The 14,361-nt window shown below is 38.5% G+C and overlaps 2 protein-coding genes across 2 annotated transcripts in view; one reads left to right on the top strand and one right to left on the bottom strand.

Moving 5' to 3' along the window:
- Window positions 1-8,049, bottom strand: part of LOC144767796 (uncharacterized) — a 126,947-nt gene extending 118,898 nt beyond the window's left edge. The window contains exon 1 of the mRNA XM_078651175.1: window positions 7,783-8,049. Coding sequence (XP_078507301.1) covers window positions 7,783-7,987 — 205 coding nt within the window. The 5' untranslated portion in view covers window positions 7,988-8,049. The remainder of the gene's footprint in view (window positions 1-7,782) is intronic.
- Window positions 2,052-14,361, top strand: part of LOC144767797 (uncharacterized) — a 52,326-nt gene continuing 40,016 nt past the window's right edge. The window contains exon 1 of the mRNA XM_078651176.1: window positions 2,052-2,264. Within this exon, the coding sequence (XP_078507302.1) occupies window positions 2,155-2,264 (110 nt within the window). The 5' untranslated portion in view covers window positions 2,052-2,154. The remainder of the gene's footprint in view (window positions 2,265-14,361) is intronic.

The following is a 14,361-nucleotide window of genomic DNA, read 5'->3' as shown; positions in this document are numbered from 1 at the left end:
AAGTGAGGTTCTGGTGGCAAGACACACTTGTAAATATGCTGACACAATTATTTTCTGCAACAATGTATGTTATAATTTCACTCTGCCACTAAGATTGGTGGAAGAACTTCTGCTGAAATGTGTGCACAGTTTAAAAAAGACACCCAGACAGGGCCGAGGCAGACTTTTTCCCATTTGAGGTCATTGCAAATACTGTCAATGCATTGCAGAAACAATTTTAGGAATTTGGGTTCTTTCCTCAACCATGTACAGAGCTCCTCTGTCTTTTGGCTAGGTATGCGCTATATAAATACCATACATATGCATACATGTTATTCATTTATTATTTTAACACACAGCGGCAATGACATGTTAACGCTAACAGGAGAAGGTGGACGCTCATATTTCAGATATAACATTTATTACAATCAGAAAAATCCTCTGTCTAAATCAGCTGATTGCAGAATTCCAAAAATCACATATTGTTGAAAGAACTCACTTACTCACAGTTGGAAAAGTTGAAAGAGGTCATTCAACACGGAACCAACGCAGTCACCACCTTACAACGAGGGAGCGCATTAATGCTGTGACCCAGCAAGGTTCTTCAAAACTGATGTCTGTTCAAGACTATTTTACTATTAAATTCAGATAAAAAAATACTTCCAAAATTAATAATAAAAGAGGCATCTACCAATAATTGCTTTTATACTACATGAAGGTTAGCCTGATGTTTTGCCTACTTTGGAGTTGCACATAACAAATTCAAACAACATTGGGCCATAGATGTATTACAAAAGCAGAGCAGTGTTAGTATCTATTTGAAAAATACATTTTTGTTGCCCCTCTCCCACCTCCACATTATGCAGATGATTAATAATGCTATCTCACCTTTATTTGACTCTTACCTATTAGGTCCGATAATTCCTAGATTGGATTTCTATGTGGAGATTACTGGAGGCCAGAATTACCATCTCCCAACAGTATCTTTGTATAGAATTCAAATATTATGTGTCAGATCACTTAAAATGGGGAATACCTGTGCAGCCATGGAATAACAGTGAAACATTTTGCAATGTATTCCCTATTTGGAGGGGTTTATGGTTCCCATATACAACTTGATTACAGCAGGTTGTAAATAGGAACAGGTGCGTCCCTTCAGGACAGGGGTGGTGGGGGGAAGAGGGCTGGGAAGGTACTGGGGGAACAAGGAATGTTATTCTGGCAATGTTTCCCCTTGCCAGAGAAAATGCTTGTCAGGGACCAGGAGACAATGCTAGGCAGCCATTATATCTCATGCAATTTTACTGGTTGAAATTTCCAACTGGTTAAATTGAGTCCAGTTTTTTCACATATAGGACAACAGGGTGCAGAATGCAGAAGCACGGATGTATGACGGTACGACGCGGGCTATTACCACGCGTACCGTTACAACGCGTGTTTTACAACGCAAGTCGTTACCACGACTTGCGCTGTAGGGTGCGGACTTAGGAATAGTTTAATTTACTATTCCAACACCAGTGCCCGTGGATAGTAGGGAAGGTGTTGGAATAGTAAATGAACTATTCCTTGTCCTTGAGCGCCCTCCAACGCAAGTCGTGGTTACGACTTGCGTTGTAAGAGACACGTCATAATGGTAGCGTGGGGTAACATCCGCGTCGTAAAGGATGTTCCCACAGAAGCACAATGCCTATTGTGATCAGGTGCAGCAAAGGCCACAGGGGAATTCCATTTCACCTGACTTATAATCGGGGTCTTCATGTTCTAGAGAGCTTTGTTTCTTATACTTGCATTGTCCTTTTATGTTATGTATGCTTTTCTGAAAACTAAACAGTAGGAAATGTATTGATTAGTCCAAGAACAACCACAGATTTGAACATCAATACACATCCACCACACCAGCATCAATCGCTGCCATTGTGTCCCCTCCGGTGCTAACTGAGAGTGATGGCTCCACGCCTGATCAGCTAGCTCATGTCAATTTTCTTGGGCGTGTTCAGTGAAAAAATATTCATCTACCCTTCACGAAAGCATGTGGGCTGAGGCTTCTTGTCAGACAACTTAGCTTCTTTTGCCACTCCTCTACCATTGTGCAAGAGAAGCACAGAAGCAACAGAAGAGAGGTCCCTTCGGCGGCAAGTGCTCAGTGACAGACGAATAGCAAGTCTTTCAGCAACGATGGCCGAGAAAGCCTTCATTGAAGACATTGTACCGAAGATAAGTTCTACCAGATGTGTGGGAATCGAGATAGCCAATGCTACCAAGTCGCTCACCCTGAAATCTCCAAAGTAAGGTATTCTTGGCCACCACTGGTACATCTGGGTTTTTTTGGGGTCTAACTTTCCTCTGATTCAATGAACTCTTGTTGCCAAGCATATTATTTTTCACTAGGTTTTCTGTGTGCTCTTTTTCAGGAATTTGATCTCTACACTGTACAGTAAGTTAGGCAATGGAAACCAGTATTTTAATAGCCATTACATCTCTCCTGTACCTAAAACAACAAGAGTTTTCATCTAAAGATTCACTCTTTAATGTGTTCATGCACTCAGTCACTAATCAACCATGCATTTGTTCACTCATACTTATGTTTATGTGGCCGTTCATCCAACCATCGATTCCTACTGACATTCACAGAGTGGCTCACAAATTCACCAATCAATCAATCAAGTGGCAAATGTGTTAGGGATTAGCAATACAACAAACATAATATAAATATAATGTCATTATAATAGAAAACAAAAAACATGGAATTACAGGAATAATATGGAAATGAAATATGCAAGCATGCTATGAGAATCGAAAGATAACCCAAAAATATAGAGATACAATAAGAACAAAAGAGTAGAGGAGAACAAAGAACTAAAGCAGCAAAGATGAAAAGGGGGTAACTGAGATAAAAATAAAGTCTCAACTGCAGTGATCAAACTTTTTTCAGTGACCAAAGACAATGCTGTAAAATGAGGACATTTGCCATGATGATAATATTTAACAAAAATCTGGCATTGTAACAAACACAATTTGCTCTCATAAGATTAGGTACAGAATTCTATAATCAATTCAAAAATATGTTAGCAAGTATTTTACAATTAATGATGCAGGGTGATAGTTCTTACAAAAGGTGGTGTACTCTCCGGGCTTAGGAATGAGAAAAATAATAGCTTACAAAAAATGTCAGTAAGAATTAGAAGTTGAGCAAACATGCTCATGAAGAAAGAGCAACATAGAATCCAAAAAATCTGCAAAAACAATGGGAATAAAAATGTAAATACATTTCATACAGAGTTTGGCTTTTCTGTTTTGAAATTAGTTAAGTGTATACATTCCTTCATCTAGTTTTCAATCATCTCCGAAGGAGGTTATCTCTTAATGACATAAACTTTCTGTTTGCATTTCGGAAAAGTATTTATCAGTGTCAGTTTAGAAAAAAGAATTCAGAAGAAAATAAATTGAAGTAAAAATTAAGGAAATCATCCACAATGTTCCTGTGAGTCATCTAAACACATCCAATATTTTCATCAATAATTGAGTCAATAATTGTCCTTGTGGCAATCACTCCCAATAAAGTACTGTTCACTTTATGCTTTTTTTGCATGTTATATCGATCATAGCATTCACACTTTTTTGTTCCAGTTTTATGTTCTGCTAATATTAGTACTTCTAAGAAGGGAATGGTTCATTTACAGCAGCTAGTTACCACAGAAATCTGTTGCTCGGGTATCAGTTTTATAAAATACCTGTCAAAAATTGAAAAAAATACTGAGCTTTTATTCAAAAGGTGGACTCTTTGTGGCTATTCCTATAATTTAACATTTATTGGTCATAATATAGCATGAATACAGTGTTTATGTTTTTAATTTGTGATTACATTTTAATCTGTTTTAACCATTGATGAATTACTAAGGAGGTTTACCTGATGATATGTCTTTTTGGGTGTTAATACATTTTTTAATTTCTGTTTTAAAAGAAATTACTGTACTGACTAATATGTGATGCATCTTAATGTTTTTGTACTTTATTGCTATTTTGCCTAATAAAGTTATTTGACTGGGTGACTAAGTCCACACAATAGATATCTCTTTTTATCTCTAGATGATTCTGTCAACTGTTTTCTGACCTTATTACCTCCATAATATTTAGCTTTGAGCCTAAAAACGGTTAACACTTGCTTGCTCATTAGTGAACTAAATAAACAATATTTTGACATTAATATTGTTTGCATGGACATACTATACCTAAATTTCGTAAAATAGTGTAGGTGCTCCAAACTCTTATTATTCCGTAAATGTTATCTGCTCTCTGTTAATTTATGTCATTTTAGACACATATCTAATAATAAAATCCCTTGAGGCAGCTTTAAAATCAAACAGCTTAAGTACTGATTTCCAAAAACGAATTAGTAAAATGTTAAAATTCTTTTTAAAAAAAGTAAAATGTTCAAATAATGCAGAATTAAATCTCTATCTGTTCTTAATTTGCCCCAATGCAAGATCAAATGCTGAAAGAAGCCCTGGGCATGATCTGACATCAAAATACAACTAAGTTTAGAAAGCAGCAAATTAACAGTGAGATTTATGCCACCAAAATAAACGTAAACTAGACTGTGAATGATGTAGCAGGGAAATAAGTAAACACTAACTTATTGTGATTACAAGTTATCCATGAATTCGATAGCACTCTATGTGTAATCATTTTGTTAGATATGTTATGCATTTTTATTAGGCATGCATTTATCATCTGATTTCTTATCAGGGTAAAATTATAGCTAGCAGCTAAAATTTGGTTATCATCTTCACAAGGTAATAATTTCTCCTTGATGGATTTCGAAAATGATAGATTAAAACTATTAGGTTCATGTATGTCGAATAGTGATAGGGAGAGATTACAACCATTTTGAGCGATCTATAACATAATATATCTACCCCATTCTTTTTACCCAAAGCAGGAAAATTACCCATCCACAATCTTACCACCATTTGAGATTCAAAGTAATTTTAATGATTCTCTTGTAAAAATGCAAAATCTATATGCATTCTGGAAAGTCGAGTTAAGGCTCTTAACTGGTTTATGGAGTCCTTGACATTCGAGACATTGTTGTTACTATCTAATGTAATGAAAAAGAATGAAGAACCTCCCTACATTGCTTTGAATAAGTGGTAGAATTGTTCAATGAAAAACATAAAAAAAATATATATCTAGAATATGAATGGATAACGGAGGTTAACCCACTAAGGACAAAAGGAAGATGAATATCCAAAAAGGGAGACAACAAAAGTAAATTGGAGAACAAAAGGAATGACCATAGAATATGTTGAAGATCACACTAAAACAGAGACAGCTCACGAATCACAGCAACAGATAAGAGGCTTGATAGGAAACATATTAGCATTCAATACAACATATCACAATGGGGCCACAAAACCTAGAAGGAAACAGGATATTTAAAAAGATTATATAATACTCTATATTTAAAATTGAATGGAAGAACAGATTAAAGTATTAAAACAGAAACATGAATAAAAAAGGGGAATCATTTTAAACTAGTCCATGTTTAGAAATAGCCATTTCATCATCTCTTTCACTATAGTTCTATTTTGTAGGTTTGACAGGTTCAGAATAAGAAACTATTTACTTTTATTTGTGACTGTGAAAAAACAGGGATGGATAAAGCCATATCTAGCATGGAGATTTTTTAATGTGGTTCCCCATCCAAAAATAATTTCCATTCAGAGGATGGGTCTCTTGTAACATCCAAAGAAATTTTTAAAAATCTGCCCATTCTAACTCAATTTGTCATTCTTTCTTATTGCTTCAGCGCTTAAAAGATCAATATATTCCAAAAAACAGATAATGATGCACCAAGATTTGGAGTATGTTTTGCTGTTAACAGCAATCCTTCCCCACTCCATGAGCTCTCTGGATGCTAACCATCTACAAACTCTGATTGCCTGTTACCTTTGGAAAAAACTGATGTTAGGAATTTAGATAAGTCACCTACTTCTGTCGATTTTAAGACACCCCATACCGTTAAGCTAGTCCTATGATTCCTGTTTTCTAAATCCTCAGATTGAAGTTTAAGTGAAGATATTTATTTCCTTTTTTTGATCAGCTTAGGCAGTTCGTCCGCCACATTGCTAATTCTATATTCTTAAGAATGTCCTTCCAGCTGTAGACCATCTGTCTCTAGCCTTTGCAGAGCTTTACTACTCTCCTTCATAAATGCCAAAGACCTTTCATCTCCTCTCATTAAACTTCCAAAGAAGGGTTTCCAGGTGTTTTAACAGGAGACAGTGGGTATTTTTTTTTTTTCAGCAGAACTGACAGAGAAGTATTTTTTAGGGTGGAATTCAAAAGACATTGTGCAGACATTTTAACAACATTGTTTTCAGGTTGGGTCACTTCAGGGTGAGAGTGGTTAATGGTATACTATGATTTCAAGGAAGCATGTATGTTTTAGATCTGAAGGAAGACTAGTTTTATTGAAATTAAAGAAAGCTTTCTGCTCTCTCCCATTTGCTTAGTTCATTTATTGAATGGGGAGTCGTGAGATTAGTAAATACTGAAAAGTGACCACAGAAGCCATGGAAATAAGCAGAAACATAATAATAGTTTAGCTGACAAGAATTATGAGGAGGAAAAAAACACACCACAATATTCTACATACAGAAATCTCTGTGCAGTGACAGGAGTATTGCAAAATGTATTGCCTACTGACAAGTTCATATTCCTAATCTATTCAATTCAAAATAACAATCTACCAATTGATTGAATAGAGCTGGATAAGAGCTAAAACTGCATTCACCTCAGCATGCTAATTCATAAATGAATTCCTTAAAATATGAAAGGCACTGCTTCCTGTTCAGGAAAGTATTTATGTTATGCTCTGTTGAATGCCACAAGGAGATCTGAAGACAGAGAGACAGAAGCATACATCTCCACGGTACTTAACCACTTCACCATGGTGAATGAATCATGTATCTAAAAATAAACATGCCGTGTCTCTTCAGAAAAAGTCTTGCCCACCCACCGAGAAGACTGCTTCGCATGGGCTCCCTCTGCCCTCACTTATGTTTTGGACATAAGCAAATCGTCCCACCCTCTGCTAGTGTAATTCAGACTCCAATAATGAATCCACTAACAAAAATGTATTGTTTGATTTGTGTGTACTACATTCATATGCACTTAGATTTGCTAAGTTTTTTCTTTACAGTGGGATTACAACAACGTTATGCATCCAACTAAAAAGCTGTAAAAATATAAATTGCACACATGAGTGACTTATTGATTTTTTTTATAACGAATTATCAAAAGCTTTGATAATTGTAAAAAAAAGTATTGTTTGATTTGTGTGTACTACATTCATATTCACTTAGATTTGCAAAGGTTTTTTCTTTACAGTGGAATTACAACAACGCTATGCATCCAACTAAAAAGCTGTAAAAATATAAATTGCACACATGAGTGACTTATTGATTTTCTTTATAACGAATTATCAAAAGCTTTGGTAATTGTAAAAAAAAAAAAAGGGAAAGCACTAATAGCCTAATTTCTTGCTATGGAAATACCATATATATAGAATATAGAAATATATGCATACATACATACATTCATACATACATACCTACATACATACATACAAGGACCAGCGTTAAGTAAATAATTGTCAAAGTTGTGAATAATGTGAAACTAATTCTCTGGCGCTTGGGTAATAGTAGAAAAAGAAAAAGCACTAAAGTGCACTAAATACTCAAAAATTCGCAACAAATAATCTAGTGTCTCCCATCCCCATGTAACATAATGTTCTCTCACCATTGTCGAGTAAAATGTTAAGCATTGTGATCAAGCACATATATATTTCAGTGGAATTCGTTCCAATTCGCCTCATAAACTGGTCGAAGCCCACCTGGCGCGCGGTGGACACCGGGGCATCCTCCTTGTTTTTGGCACGTGCGCTGATGCCCTCTGGCGGCTGTTTGTCTGTCCCAGGCGTCCATCTCGCCGTTAGATACTGCATTGAAGTCCTCTATGCCCCAGAAACACCCGGAAGCGAGGTCAAAGTCGACAGGATCCACTTGAAATGACGTTTTCATGCATTCTTTTACATTTAAGCAGTTCATATACGTTTTGAGAAAGAAAATCCAGAACAGTTAATGGCCTCCTGGGGTTGTCGCGGTCTGAAATGTAAGGTGGGGTCTCTGGCACTGTGAGTAGAGAGAAGGGACACTCAGCTGAAGAAAGAAACAAACCTTCCCCTCAGTTCGAGCTCAGAAAATACACGTGCAACTGGTTAATGAGCGAATCTACAGGCTGCCTCTGCGGGCTTCCAGTGGTGGAGTCATTCGAAGCACCACAGAGACAAAGCCTTGTCTTTTTTAGATCACTGCGAAGGTGATACCAGCTGAATTCTGGGGAGTAGCCCTTTAAGAGAGCCTTTTGAATGTTTGCACTAGGTACAGACCGATCACGTAATATTTAAAATATATATTTTGAAGGCACTTGTTTTATCCTAAAACCTGAAAGGGTTTTTCACAAAGACATTTTATAGTTAAGTAAAACTGTACCTTGTATTCTTACTTTCATTTGTGCATTAGCCCCAAAAACTGAAGTGAGAATAAACCGCAACTATTCACAAACAATCAAAAGAACTAGAGAGGGATCTCTTTGCACTTTTACCAAACGGGTACATGTATATCTGCTTCCTCTCATAGGCTGGGACCTTGCAGCTCTATGAACACACGTTACTTACTTATCCCCAAAGCAACAAGCAGGATTCAATCAGATCAGTCACCCCACTCTCACTCACGCGGACATCTGCAGCAGTCACATCACCCTAAAGGGCCATCCATCCCAACAGAGCATCTCAAACAGAGCACTTGTGTTTCTTCTTCATTTAAGGTGTGCTTGATATGTTCCATATGGTTACCAGTAAGTGAAAGACAACCAAAATAATTACATAACATGCTGTTCCTTTTAGCCACGCCTCTGACCACGCCCTTATTGCACTCTGGATCACAGTTTCCATCCTTTTTGTATGCACTGTGACCTCTGCTTGGAAGCCCCCTGCAGTTGTGCCTTGCTCACAACCCAGCTTTCAGTTAGGAGCCCCAGAGGTGTTGTTATCAGCAGTGGAGTAGGTGCAGTGGCACCGATGCATGTGGTGTTAGTAGCCCAGTGCACACAAATGACAGCTACATTTTGCTATCCATGACTGCCCATTGTTTCTTGCTTCCAGTAAGGGTCCCTGCACATTGCTGTACCACTAAGCAGTGGGTGGGGCTTCTCAACTTTAAAAGCAAAGCAGACACTGCATAGGACTCACCTGTGTATTCCCCCCACTAAGCATACACTTTTGGAGGCAGAGTTGGGCAAGCCAACAAATTACAAGGGGGGGCTCGAGCCATGGGTCGCTACTCACCTTCACAATCTGAGCACGAGCCAAACCTTGAAAATATTTGCCATTAATTAATGCTGCAAAACTCATGTTAGAATGTGATAAGGTGTCTTCAATAAAGTGCATTTCTTTCACACCAGGAAGTGTTCCACCTTAGTACATCAGCATTGGATATATTTCTTAAAGTGAGCATTTCTAAACATGCACTAAGAAGCATTCCTGTCCCAACCTGATTACTGTACTATTAGTAAACTAAGAGGCAAGTCAGTTGTCATGTGTACTGTACACAAATGAATAGGATCACAAAATGCGGTCAATCAGGGAAGTCAGGAACAATCCTATATTTTCCAGTTTCACACAATGCAATTCAGCTATTAGATGGGTTTCTCTTTCTGACATCAAACGCATTGTCCCTAATTCATGACAGATGAGATAAAACTGTGGGTGACACACAGAATCTGCATTATTATTTTTGACAGTTTTACATAGCTCGAACCGTGCCCAATGACCTAGGAGTTCTTCACAACATTATTCTTGTGTTTTCGGCACAGAGAGATTCTTCAGGATTCACAGGATTCTCTGCCGAGGCTGCACTTGAACCTGGTTCCTCATGTTACATTGTTGACAGCAGCTGCAGTCACGAGGTCACATCGACTCCTGTGAAAGCTCAGCTTGATTTGGGCTCGAGGCTGCAAAGTCAGAGCCAGGCTCCTGGCGCGAGCCTTCAGTGGCTCGCCCACCTCTAACTGGGGGGAAGGGATGGCCATGGCTTTCTCTGCTTGCTAACTGTTTGCACAGCCCCACCTCAACTGTGTAACGCGACAGAAGTGGCTTTGTTTCTCAGAAACCATCTGATGCCCAGACACAAATGCATCTTTCTCTCACTGTCGCTTCGAGCTTGGACTATTATTAGCGACTTTATAATAAAGGCCAGATTCGAAGACAAAGACAGGCATTTGAGGTGGGCGAGTCACAAATATAATGTGCACGACTGAGCCTGGGGTTGAGTCACAACACGAGCTGAGCCATCAACACATTTGGCATGTGAATTCTGCAATAAACATTTTGGGGGGAAATTCAAAAAGTGTATTCTTTGGACATGCAGAAGCATTTTACTTTAGTACATAAGATTGCATCACTGCATTGAGTAGTATTTATTAGAAGTCATGGTTTCTAAAGAGGAGCTTAGAAATATTCGTCCCCTTCCCAGCCACCACCCTGACAATAATGCCAGTAGTGAACCAAAAGGCAAGTCACTTGTGATAGTTCCCTAACTGTGGCATAGATTGTTTTCATTGAGTAAGATTATTATCTAAATATACTAAACAGAGGTTCCAGTATGGCCCATATTCTGAAATTTTGTATTTCAAGTTGCTCTTATATGTGGTAATGCAGGAAAAGGAGTGTGAAGGGGAAATTACACATGTGAAACAATGGCTGTGCTAAGCGAATATCGAGATGGAACGTGCAGAAGATTAGAGGAAGTGGTAAGAGGCTGGGCTGAAACGTGTTGCTTGACTCGCTTCAGTTAGAAGTAGAACAAAAGTCTCATCAGGCTTGTGGAAGCGAGTGGGTCTGTGGTCTAGTAGAAGAGCCCTTTTCAGTAACAAATGATATACGATCATGGGACTCCGAAAAAAGAAAAGAAAATGTAAGGAATTAGCAATGTCAAAATTGTGGCATGATAAGCAATATATCGGAGTGTGTTGTTTATATATTTTAAATGAGTAAAAAATGTACGTTGTATATTGCATATACATATATATATATTACCTACTGGCGGTCGCCAGTAGGTATATATAGTTAGGATTTTTTTTAATAGGGATTTCTGAAAATTCTATGTTGAATAACTTTGGCGTTGATGGACGGAATTGGCTGAAATTTTCAGGAAAGTGGCACATTTTGTTTCTGAGCATCCCCTGAAAGTTTGGGGGGGGGTTCGTCAAGCGGGGGCCGAGAAAAAAGGGGGGTCCCAAAACGTGTTTATAACATTGAGTTTTCCATAGGGCGGTTGGACTCACTTTTAGCTCGAACGGCTGAATGGATTTCCACAAAACTTGGCAAAATTGTAGGGACTGGTAGCCCGATGTGCCTTTGCTATGTCTCAAGATATATGCTCCAGTGGTTTTTACGAAAATTAACTTTGAAAAATATATATTGGGCTACATTTGGCTATATATATGTTAGAGCCCAAATGTAGCCCAATGTAGCCCAATGTAGCCCAATGTAGCCCAAAGATGGCCACCAGAGACAAAAAAAAACAAATGTAGCCCAAATATCAGCCAGATGTAGCCCAACTATAGCCCAGTGACAGAATGTCCCAGAGTGTTCTACAGAACAACTACAGCGCTAACAGTCTTACTTATAACAAAAGTATGGCACACCTGAAGTCATCTTGATTGGAATAAAGTGTTAACACTTAAAACATTTAATTTGCAAAGGAACAAAATGAGGGGGTTCATTTTGCCATAGAAATTATGATTAGTGCTGAAGAAAAAAAAATTAGGGCACATTTTGAGTGACTTCTCAAATCCTCTTATATTTCATTAGAAAAATTCTGATATGCAGTCTCCCAAGATGGCCACCAGAGACAAAAGAGCCCAAATGTAGCCCAAATATCAGCCAGATGTAGCCCAACTATAGCCCAATGACAGAATGTCCCAGAGTGTTCTAAAGAACAACTAGAACGCTAACAGTCTTACTTATGACAAAAGTATGGCACACCTGAAGTCATCTTGATTGGAATAAAGTGGTAACACTTAATACATTTAATTTAAATAAGGAACAAAATGAGGGGTTTCATTTTGCCATAGAAATGTTATATATATATATATATATATATTACCTACTGGCAGTCGCCAGTAGGTATATATAGTTAGGATTTTTTTGAATAGGGATTTCTGAAAATTCTATGTTGAATAACTTTGGCGTTGATGGACGGAATTGGCTGAAATTTTCAGGAAAATGGCACATTTTGTTTCTGAGCGTCCCCTTAAAGTTTGGGGGGGGGGTTTCGTCAAGCGGGGGCCGAGAAAAAAGGGGGGTCCCAAAACGTGTTTTTAACATTGAGTTTTCCATAGGGCGGTTGGACTCACTTTTAGCTCGAACGGCTGAATGGATTTCCACAAAACTGGGCAAAATTGTAGGGACTGGTAGCCCGATGTGCCTTTGCTATGTCTCAAGATATATGCTCCAGTGGTTTTTACGAAAATTAACTTTGAAAAATATATATTGGGCTACATTGGGCTATATATATGTTAGAGCCCAAATGTAGCCCAATGTAGCCCAATGTAGCCCAAAGATGGCCACCAGAGACAAAAAAAACAAATGTAGCCCAAATATCAGCCAGATGTAGCCCAACTATAGCCCAGTGACAGAATGTCCCAGAGTGTTCTAAAGAACAACTAGAGCACTAACAGTCTTACTTATGACAAAAGTATGGCACACCTGAAGTCATCTTGATTGGAATAAAGTGTTAACACTTAAAACATTTAATTTGCAAAGGAACAAAATGAGGGGGTTCATTTTGCCATAGAAATTATGATTAGTGCTGAAGAAAGAAAAATTAGGGCACATTTTGAGTAACTTCTCAAATCCTCTTATATTTCATTAAAAAAATTCTGATATGCAGTCTCCAAAGATGGCCACCAGAGACAAAAGAGCCCAAATGTAGCCCAAATATCAGCCAGATGTAGCCCAACTATAGCCCAATGACAAAATGTCCCAGAGTGTTCTAAAGAACAACTAGAACGCTAACAGTCTTACTTATGACAAAAGTATGGCACACCTGAAGTCATCTTGATTGGAATAAAGTGGTAACACTTAATACATTTAATTTGAAAAGGAACAAAATGAGGGGTTTTATTTTGCCATAGAAATGTTATATATATATATATATTACCTACTGGCGGTCGCCAGTAGGTATATATAGTTAGGATTTTTTTGAATAGGGATTTCTGGAAATTCTATGTTGAATAACTTTGGCGTTGATGGACGGAATTGGCTGAAATTTTCTGAAAAATGGCACATTTTGTTTCCGAGCGTCCCCTGAAAGTTTGGGGGGGTTTCGTCAAGCGGGGGCCGAGAAAAAAGAGGGTCCCAAAACGTGTTTTTAACATTGAGTTTTCCATAGGGCGGTTGGACTCACTTTTAGCTCGAACGGCTGAATGGATTTCTATGAAACTTGGCAAAATTGTAGAGACTGTTTGCCCGATGTGCCTTTGCTAGGTCTCAAGATATGTGCTCCAGTGGATTTCGAGAAATTAACGTTCAAAAAAATATATATATCTGTGACAGCGTCCCGGTTAGCGCCCCGGTTCGCGTACCAGACGCGTAACGGAACGGAACTCCGCGAGGAGAAGCGGATTGGCTCTCTGGTGACTGTCAACATTCTAAACAGTCCGGAGCGGCCGCCATCTTGTCTCTCGGTAGGATCGAGAGACAAGAGGTGGAAATGAATGAAAGGGGGCAAGGTAGACCCCTCCTGACCCCCTAGGATTGATGTGGGGGCTATTAAAGGCCCCCGTGGGGCAAAAAAATAAAATACATTTTTTTTTGATTTTTCGCGGTGGAAGCGCTACCCGGTGCGCGAACCGGGTAGCTCACCGGTAGCGTAACGGGAGTCCGCCATCTTGTGTTTCGGACAAATTTAGTCACAAGATGGAGGATAAACAATGTTGGGAATGGGTATAAGGGGGCACGGGAGACATATCCTGACCCCCTAGGTTTTCTGAGGGTGGCTGAGGAGGCCCATATAGGAAAAAAAAAAGCGTTCCGGAAAGCGTAACGAAGGGAAAACCAAGGGAAATATTAAAATAATATTTTAGAGTGCTTTGAGGTAGGGTAGCTCTGAATAGAGCTGTTGTGTTGTGTGGGTGATGTAAGTACCAACATGTAGGTACCAATGAAGAGTCTAAAATTCAATGTACACCGTCTCCTCTGTAGATATTTTGTATGTTCTAATATGGGTTATTTAAATGTAAATGTGTGGAAAAGCA

The sequence above is a fragment of the Lissotriton helveticus genome, chromosome 7 (assembly GCF_964261635.1).
Source record: "Lissotriton helveticus chromosome 7, aLisHel1.1, whole genome shotgun sequence".
NCBI classification, from domain to species: domain Eukaryota; kingdom Metazoa; phylum Chordata; class Amphibia; order Caudata; family Salamandridae; genus Lissotriton; species Lissotriton helveticus.
The sequence above is the reverse complement of the archived record's forward strand: the minus strand, read 5'-3'. Positions and strand labels throughout refer to the sequence as shown.